We start from the raw sequence: 10,044 nt of genomic DNA on the forward strand, positions 1-10,044 counted from the left end.
ATCTCCCGGGCTCTCCCCCGTTTCTAACTGACGGACGATGCCCGGAGCTGTTTCCCTGCCCTGATCGGCGGCCCCGACGCTGCAAAGGTTATTTCCCCATTTTTCAGTACTGCTGAACAGTCGGGGTTGCTGTAGGCCCTCTTCCCCAGCCGCAGCGTTCCGGGGTGCACAGCACGATGCTCGGGTGAAACGGGCGTTCTTGGCACTGTGCAGGGAGGTGAGGATTTGTGATTTCCAGAGAGAACCAAGTTACGATGGCCAACGAGATGTTAAAGGTTTGAGAGAGTCCTGCCCACCTCTCGGGCACGGTTTGTGAGACAGTGTCACAGATCCCACTCAGCACACACTGCAGGGGGCCGGGGGGGTGGGGCTGTGAAGGGGCTCCCACGACACCAAAGAAATCGCTCTGTCCTTCTCAAAACTGACGTGCCCCAAGGAGGAGCGTGTTCTGGCTTGGTTGAGTCTGCCCCATCTCCGTGAAAGCTTGATGAGCACGGGCACTTCAGCCTCTTCAAGCAGATCCCTGTGGAACTGGACCACAGCTAATGCCTGCACAATGCAAACCAAGACTGGAACGGTTGTTTCCTTTGATGTGTGTGACTAAACTCACAAAAAGGATATTTTCCCTTATATCCTCCTGGGAGCAGAACTTCTTTAAAAAGACCTGTTGGTGCTTTGGCTTTGCTAAGGACCGAAGCCGTTTCCAAGCCCAGACGAAAGGAGGATGGTGTGATGGGCCTCTTCTAAGACAGAAGAAAGGAAAATTCCTTTTTCCTATTTTCAGCAGCTGCTAATCTTGTGGAGCGTGAAAGGCACATTGATGAAGAGGCTCCAGAATGACAGGCTCACTCCCGACGGTCAGAAAGCTCATCTGGTACAGTGTCCTATAAATACCCACAAATACTAATGCAGCCACAGGATCAGCTAAGACAGTTGTTTCCTTCAGTGCTTCAAAATATGCTGGAAATGAAAACTTTTCTAGTTGCCACATTGGCAAAGAGCTACCATTTTCTTGATGAATTCTAGGGAATTTATGTCTCTCTTTGGTTATTCTTCCAAGGCGGTCCATATGCTTAGCAGAGACATGAGGTAGCCATACCGTTGTTGTAGCTCAGAGTTTGCATTATTGCAAAAAATAGTATCAGACTAACAGATGCATCCCTCAGGGCTGAGGGAGGGGAAGCAACTTCCTGATGCAAGTCCCAAACCTTTGGTTGACACTTCATTGAGGTGTGGAGGGCCAGTCCATGCTGAACTCCTCCCCAGTGCTCCTCGGGGTGGCAGGTGATGGAGCCCCAATGGACATCCCTGCCTTGCCACCTCTTCTTCAGCAAGAAATGGGCACCTGGCTTAGCCGAGGAGCACAGCCTGCAGTGCTTCTGCCTTGAGCCAGCTCACCTCCAGCCACATTGCTCTCCTGCCCCAGCAACGTCAGGCCGGCATTCCCAGACAGCTTCAGTTTCCATGTGGGTATCCAGGCAAGACCAAGTAATGAAAAGGAGATGGGAGAAATGATGGGGCTAACACAGCTCCTCCGATTAACACAGCTCCTCACTCTGGTACCAAACACAGGGATGCTGGAGAGCTGTTGGGTTTGTTTTCGCAGCCTCTCATGCTCGTGGCAGGAACTCAGGCTGCTCCCTGCAAGCACACAGCAACTGCTGCCACAAACAGCCTTCCCATTCTTGCCAGGGAGACTGGCACAACCGTTCATTCCAGCCACAGCCCTTGCTGCAGTATTCACTGACACCCTATGGACAGGTAACCATGGGGACTCTACATGGGTCACATCACCCTGACATCACCCACAAACTACATGAAATGCCAAGTCAGCTCTGCGCACACACGAGTGTACATCTGTCTCTTCCCTCCAAAGCTTGAGCAGTTCTTTCTGCACATCTCTGGCTCATTAAAGTAACGAGGTCCATGCTCTGAGGGACAAGGTTGTTCAGGACACTGGCTGCCTTCTCCTGGCTGCACAGCCTGGGAACATAGGAACTGCCATTGCACCAGTTGGGAACAGCTCCGCTGCCCCAACTAACACAACCACCCTGACTCCACAGCAGTGTGTACCCTGCTCTATCACGTGTCTTTGGGAGCACTGCCTGGCTTTCTAGATCCTTCCTGGTCCATAAAGACACAATAAGAATTTGCATGGATGAGGATGAATAAAGCATTTTTAAGGGGTTACTGAAGCAGTGTATGAACTCTGCTCCATCTAGCTACTGAACTCATTCTCCTCATCAACATGAGGTTTTCTACCAGGAGACACAAACCCCTCATGAACTGAATCTCCCACACCTGAAATTACCTAATGTTAGGTGTGATTCTGTACACATAGGTTACTACAGCATTACATAGGTAATGTGTACACACAGGTTACTACAGCAATATGACCTGTGTAATACCACACATACTAAATGGGGATTTTTCATCCAGAGTGCCAGCAAAGCCCCAAATATTTTCATTTAATTCGTGTGCAATGAAATGATAAGAAAGAAGCCATTTGAACTGAAGTGCTGCCGGTATCTTTGAAGTTTCCCAGCTCCCACTGTTTAAAACTCGGTCCAATTGCTGTTAAGGCACAGAGGTACTGAACTGCACAAGATTTCGTGCATGGATGGCGTGGGATAAACTGGCTCGCTCTTACCTTTCCAGGGGCACACGCACAGAGCCACCTCCAGCTGATAAGCAGCAAGAGAGGAGATGTGCCAGGAGTTTGTGCAGTCTGAATCATGAATAATTTTTATGAGCGCACTGATAAAAGCTGCTGCTATGCTGGTGATTGGTGTCTGGGTTGGTTTCATTAAAAGGGAGGTGAAATACCAAGTTCTTTTAAAATTCTTAATTGTCAATACATGGCAGATGTGGGTCTGGCTTGGTTAATTGGGTTAATGTGATGATTTGGCATACTGAGCTATATGCAGAAGTAAAAGTGTAAAGAATATATTCAAATATCCTGTTATGGATATTCAGCAAATTACACATCACCGTTGCTATGGCAAGCAGCACAAAGGAAAACAGTTCAGACAGGTTTAACAGCCATAATGACAATGTTGGAATCCCATTTCTTGTAAATTGTTTGCAAAAAGTTACTTCATGATTTAGAAGCAAGGAATGCCAAGTGTTTTCACAAAAATACTCTCACAAGTGTGAAAAGAGATAGTTAAAAAAACTTCACATGGTAGAAATTAAATGGTTTTGCCCTTTACTTTCTCCACTTATGGAATCTAAAGGTGTTTCTTCAAGGAATAAACCCAAGACTTAACCAAGACAAGGTGCGTGGACAAAACCCACTGTTACAACATGTCACTGCATTTGTGATGTACAACTGCCAATTCCTAGGCTTAGCAAAACCAGGTAAACATTCCAAAACATGCATTTCTTCCAAAAGGTTCTCTGAAAAAGTATACTCCACCTAATGCTCAGCCATCCAAGTAACTTGTCTGATATTATGTGGGGAAGTTGAAGAGAATATACATTACCAGGAACTAAGAATACTGGACTCCCTCAGAATGGACAAAAGCACATACTACCCTAGCAGGAGATCAAGCTCAGTCACCTTCTACACTATGGGCTTTGGGTCCATCATTCTTGCCGTTCCTTCTGCAGTTCTGAGCCCATTTGTTTCCCTCAGAAATATGAAGACTACAGTCAAATTCTCTCCAGTTAAACTCTCCTGGCTACAGGGAGTTCACCGCAGGCTAAAATGAAGTACAACTCCAAAGCCTCAGCCCTTTTAATGGACCCTGAGGAAAGATGGTTTTGCTGTGCAAAGCCCCATAAAAAGTTTGTGGATATTTAAACCAGTAGTCACAACACAGCCATTTACCTGTTTAACCAAGAACAGGACCAACAATGTAGCTCCTCTACAGGGGCACCAGCTCCGGGTGGGAAACACGTGGCCACCCAAGGGGTTGCAGTGCTGGAGCCTCGATCATTCCAGTACAGCGTCACACAGCTCCAGAAGGACTGACATGGGTGCCAAGGGCTAGCCTTTGCTGCAGGCAGCAGTGCCAGGGAGCGCTGTGCCACCATGCCCTACACACTGCCCCTGCAGCCAGCCTGGGGTCTGCCTTCACTTTGGCTCCTGCTCCCAGCACCCCAGTGACACTAAGAAAGTAACAATCATTTTGCCCTAATATACACCCATAAGCCAGTTAGAGGAGAAAAAAAATGAAATATGAGGTAAATTAAAGCTTCCAACTAAGGGGATTTACCAGTAAGTCACCATAAAATTCAGATAATTTATTTTTTCAATTCTGCGGCAACTTTCTCCAATTCATTTGGATTAGCTATTAGAAATTATGTCTCAAAAATTAAAGAAAATGTCTATTGACCACTATATCAAATTCTAATTTTAGCCAGGGAAAAAAAGAATAATTAGGCTGTGATTTACTCCGGTAGTCAGCTTACATTAACAATTTTCCCCCATGTTTATGTAATTCTGGCAAAATCAAATAATATATACAGTACTCATAAACGCTGGGCTAGATTTAGTAAAGACAATTTCCTACACTACATCCAGGACATTTCTCTCTGCTTTCTGTTCTAATAAGACAAGCAAGTTGTTCTGTGTAAGGAGGGAATATGATTGTCATCTGTGGCCTCCTCAGTTGGAATTTTAGTGCAGTCTTCAATGAGGGTCATGGAAGGATTAGATTTTTAATTTTTTTTAAGCTGTCATCCTCCTGTAACAAGCTGTATAGCCTGCCTGCTCTCTGGGAATGGTTTAACCCACATCCTAACCTTTCTTCCCAGGGAGAAAGTGTACATCCTGCAAACTCTCAGTGCCAGAAGCCATCATGCAGTGTTGGCTCTGCAGCGGATGCACAGCTCCCAGCTCAGTACAAGTGAGTTTGAGATTGGATCTCTAGCCACAGCTGGAACAAATGGGGAAGGATGTTTAAGATCCCTAAAGTTATACTCCTAAAGTTGTGTTCCTGTTTTTAAATGAGTATCTCTTCCAACTCCTCTAGAACTGGACTGCTGTCTACATTAACTGAATAAATAGGGATCTGGGAGCCAAACCAGTCACCAAGGTATGAAACTGTCAGCCTCAGGCACTGAGAACAGAAGAATGAGTAATGGAAGACGACAATGGAAGAACAACAGAACCAAAGGAAGTAGAATTGGTGATGGTAACAGAGACAGAAGGTGCTCAAAGTCATGTGGATTCCAGAACTAGAAGCCAGAGATAAAGTCAAATTTACCTGAGTCAGTTTGCTCAGACAGCACTGCCCCAGCACTGCCCTTTGCCCAAAAACCCATCCTGGCACTTCTGGACCAAGTCTCTCCTGTGATTCCCTCAGGGAGCATCATTAACACACAGAGCACTCAAGCTTTCAATTAAAAAGCATCATTGCTGAAAGCATTATCCCAAATCTTTCAAGGACTCCATCCCAATTGGGCTCTGCCACGTTATAAATTCACAATGAGGGGGAACTTCCCTGACTTTTTTTCCCATCATTATTTATGAATAGGCAAACCAAATGGAAGAGTAAACCCAGTGTCACAAACTAGAGTCACTCGTGCTTTGCTCCCAGTGGCACCATGGCAGAGGAGCTGCTCCAGTTCTCTTGGGGTGGCCCAAGGGTGCCTTATCATACCAAAACCCTTCTGCTCTGTCAGCAAGGGTACACAACAGTTCTTATAAGCAAAAATGATTGGTTTAATATTTTCTCACTAGTTTTAGCCACAGAGCAGTTTCTTTCTAGGTCTGCCTAAACCTTGTCTAACCTTTAAGACAATTCTTTCCCATGTGACCCATGAGAGTTGCGCGAAATGAGAAATATATCCAAACAGTAGCTGCAGAAAATACACAGAAATAACTCGTTTTCACTGAGATGGGTTCATTTGTGAGTTCTGACTTTCCCCTGAACTTTCTCCCCTGAAGGACTGGAACAGTAATACCAGTACAGTAATACTTTTTCTCCTGAAGTGGAGTAAATCAGTTCCTCAATCTCAGTAGCAAAGTGAAAATTAAGATGAAAAAGAGTAAAGAATGCAGAAAACCCCTATTACTCCAGAATAATACAATTTGCTGCTGATCCTCAGTTGCTAAGACAGGCACATCAATTATTTATAGAACCCAGAGTGTGAAATATGAAGTATTTCAGCCTGGGACACCACGAAGGTAAAACCAGGAACACGATCCTGTCAGCACTGGCAGACAAGGACAGAATAGGCAAGCACAGAATATTTCTACACAGATTACCCTTTTTATTGAACTACAAATTGCAAAAGGTCTCTATGAAGTGCCACTTTCAGTGTTAAGTGAGCTACATCCTGCTTTTGACAGTGTCAGTCTGTATTTAGTGTTTATTTAACATTTATCTAAAGGGCCACCTCTGCCAGGGAAACAGTGTACAGTAAGTCAGCATAACTTCACCTGAATATTTACAGGAAGCCCAGGATCTTCTCCTGGATCTGTGCTTATGTCATCAATAGCCTGTCACACACGCTGTAAAACCTGCTCCACGTGACCAAACTTTGCCAATAATTTTCACAATCAAAATTCCAATTTATGTTCTCAGTAGCAATATCAGAAGTTTATCCGCACAAAAGCTCTTGTATGGTTTATAGCAAGTTTGTTGAAAGCAAGTATCTGGACTAAAACTCCCAGGGTTGCAGTGAAAGGTTGTTCATAGCTCATCGGAGGAAGTAACCTGTACTATTCAAAAACATCCACAATTTCTTGGGGAAAAACCCAAAGGAAACCAAATAAAACCCCACAGACAAAATCAGAAAACCTCGGAGCCCCAACTTCTAGTAAAAGCCATTGATACATGACACAGCCTTGCTAAAATGCTTTGGTGGGTCCATGCAATATTCTACCTCAAATCAAGTATTTCAAAAATCGAGGAATTGTAAGTGCATCTCCTCCTCCTGCCTTGCCCCCAACTCTGAGGGCAAGAGCTTCAAATACAGTGACTAAGAAATTACAGAAAAGGACTAGCGCTGAACTTTCAGATCAAAGGATACGAGGCAGTGATTCACCTTCCTTGCCTGACTGCTTGCGAGACGTGGGCTAAACACGAACACTCAGGTGCTCTGAAAAGCTCCACCTCAGTAAGAGAACTTGCATCAGCAGTGAGGCTACAGGACCCCAAACAATGTGACTTTTCCCTTAGACAGGCTCCCTCGCTCAAGAGCTCTGTCTGTCAGCCCATGTCACCAGAGGGGTGACACATACCACCTCCCACTGCTGCCAGTGCTCATCGATGCCAGTGTATGCAGGACAACCAGCAGATCAGAACAGGCATTGCCCGTTGCTTCCCTACAACTGAAAACCTGAATGCTGACACAACTGCGGGAAAAACCAAAAAACCACAAGCTAGCCCAGCAGGCAACTGTCTGTCCCCAGGGTCACACCAAATACCATGTGCTGGAAGGAAGCAGAAGCAGCGAGGACTTGGCAGCGCCCGAAGCACAACGCCTGCAGAAGTGATTGTGCTGATGCCAAATCTGGTCCTTTCGGAGCTTTCCAGCCACTGCTGAGCGGACAGCACGTCTTGCAATGCTGGGGCTGGCAATGGCAGTGCTGAGCACAGCTAGTGGCCACTGGCCACCTTAAAGCACCAGCACCGTGCGCCTGCCCTGAGCCAACATTTAACGGCATGAGCGGTAAAATAACACATCTATTGAGCTCTCAAAACTGCAGCAAATAGTGAAAAGCCTCCCTGTTCCACATGTCACCTGGCCTTGTGGGTGCTGTAGCCACCACTGCTCTGTGCTGGCTGGGCTCCAGGACCTCAAACAGGGACTAGGAGGAACGAGGAATGGCTACATGACCTGGCTCTGGGGAACCAGCACTCCTGTAGGGACATGGGTCCTGCCAGCACTGGCTGTTCTCCAATTTTACAGACTCAAAGCTCTCCAGACTGATGGTGAAGAATTTTGAAACCCAAAGAGTATAACAGATTCACATCCAAGTTTATGGAAATAGCTGAAAAATACATCAACAGCCTTCACATACACATATCCAGAAAAACAACAAACAAAACTATCAGATCTCCCAAAATACGGATTGACAACAACAGAAACTTGCTAATTACTATTTTAACTATCCTTGAATTCTCATCTCTGGTGTTATTAAACTAAAAATTATATAATCATGTATTTGAACTGTAGGACAGCTTATACAAGTTAGGACCATTCCAAAAGAGTCAATCAGTGTTTCAGAGTATATTTAGCAGATATTTTGAACACGGGCAGAGCAAAGAGCTCTGTCCCTGACAGGCTCTTGTCATATTGGGCTGGAAGGCTCCAAGGAGACCAAGAGCTCTGGTTGGCCAAATGGCACAAACACCTGAACTACAGGGACTTCTTCCCTGATTGCTGTTTTGAAAACAACACTTCCAGCAGAAACTATTATTTATATATATCAACCCTTTACACAGTACTGACAAGCTCCTTGGCTTGCCCCAGAAATACCCTGTGTCCCACACAGCTGCTGCCAGAGAGAGACGAGAGGCAGGGGCAACAAGCAGATCATCACTGCAAACCTGGAACAGTTACAAGGAGAACATTTGCTTTTGACTTTTGAGGGATTTAAGTCAGCCTGCACAAACAAGCATGAAAATATCCCAAGGAGAGCTACATGACTAATGAAGATTTTCTTGCTTCTCATCAGTTGCTTCAGCCACTTCTGCTGCCACTGGATGAGCGTAACAAGGCCTTTCTACTGCGTGGTGCTCTGCAGGTAAATCTGCCTCTTACCTCCCCAAGTCCCCAGGTGGACTCTCAGAGAGAATTTCTGAGAATGAAAGAGGCAATAAGAAGTGTTTCCTCTGGGCATCTCAACAGCATTATCACAAAATGCAGTAACAGGCACCAGAGTAGCAGAGAGCAAATCGGCCCTGTCAGAAGCACCTGTTTGCAGAATACTCCCAACACTACAGCTGGGTGCACCTGCCCAGGGGCATGGCCACAGCAGGAACAGGCCATGGCTGACTGACCGACCCTCTGGAGCACAACACTGGCTGCAAATGGACTGGTCCAGTGCAGCTCTCATTTCTGTTTTTGCTCTCAGCACAACCATGGCAGCAGAGGCCTGGAGTGACGGCTGGGCTGGTGGGGCAGGGAGAACTGCTGCACCTGCCAGCGGACGCATGCAGGGACAGAGTGGAAAAGACAACTCACACGGGTTTTAGGTACAGAATGATGCCACTTTGGGGCAAACCCGAGCAAAGAGAGAGCAGGTCAGGAGTGAGAGGTGGCACTGGGACTTCATGCAAAACAGAGGAGGAGGGAATTCAGAACACTGAGCTCCGGTTTGAGGGGGTGTGCCGTTTGCCTCGTGAGGAAAGGTACCCCACAAAGTCCCACAGGCTCTGAAATGCACTCAATTAGCTGTTCCTTTTACCTTTTTGTTCTACCCAGCATTTCTTCAAGAGCACTGTCATCTCTGGCTTTGGCATCCTACTCATCATCTATGAATTCATGTTGCCGTTTCCTCCCTGAAAGGAAAAATCCCATAGTCAGTCATTTGCTACACAGAGGAAAGGACAAATCTGACAGTATTTTTGCCACTCTTAAAGTTCAAAGACCACCTTGCTCCTTGACCAGACAACACTGCAAGTTGTGCTCTTGGCTATGGTGTCATTCAGCCATAATCAATCAGTGTGTGTTCACTTCAGAAACTTACCCTGAATTTACCTGTAAGCAGCTGAAAAGCTGTCAGTGCCTCAGCTCTGTCTGGAGAGAAGGAGCAGGGCAATGATTTGCTCAGACTAAAAAAATTCCCAACAACAAGAAGAGAGACTATCCAGGCAGATATCTTTATTTTACTTTAAAACATTCTGAAAATGTTAATCTATATGAAGGAGAAGCAATACAAGACTGAGAAAGCATGTTTAATGTTAGGGAAGCCTTCACATCACATGAGCCAAATTAAAAATAATACTAAACACAAGTGTACAAAGCGGAGACAACAAAAATCAATTTTCTCAAAGACATAACATGAGGGACTCCCACAGGGGCCAGCAAATTCTGGAAGGGAGAAAGAGATTATATTTATGGGAGGAGATTCAATAAGCATTC

At 45.7% G+C, this 10,044-nt stretch overlaps 1 protein-coding gene across 7 annotated transcripts in view; it reads right to left on the reverse strand.

The window, feature by feature from the left end:
• The window catches only part of CAMTA1 (calmodulin binding transcription activator 1), a 232,511-nt gene extending 223,030 nt beyond the window's left edge, over nt 1–9,481 (reverse strand). For 3 of the 7 annotated variants that reach the window (XM_017735064.1, XM_017735065.1, XM_017735060.1), the window contains exon 1: nt 9,368–9,433. Coding sequence is in view for 1 of the 7 variants with exons in the window: in XM_017735059.1 (XP_017590548.1) it covers nt 9,368–9,434 (67 nt within the window). In the remaining 6 variants the exon portion in view is untranslated. Of the gene's footprint in view, nt 1–9,367 lie in introns of all 7 variants that reach the window. The other 4 variants (XM_017735063.1, XM_017735062.1, XM_017735059.1 and 1 more) reach the window with 3 other exon arrangements.
• Between the last annotated feature and the right edge of the window lie 563 nt (nt 9,482–10,044).

Source organism: Corvus brachyrhynchos, unplaced genomic scaffold (assembly GCF_000691975.1).
Source record: "Corvus brachyrhynchos isolate BGI_N302 unplaced genomic scaffold, ASM69197v1 scaffold395, whole genome shotgun sequence".
In the NCBI taxonomy this organism is placed as follows: Eukaryota; Metazoa; Chordata; class Aves; order Passeriformes; family Corvidae; genus Corvus; species Corvus brachyrhynchos.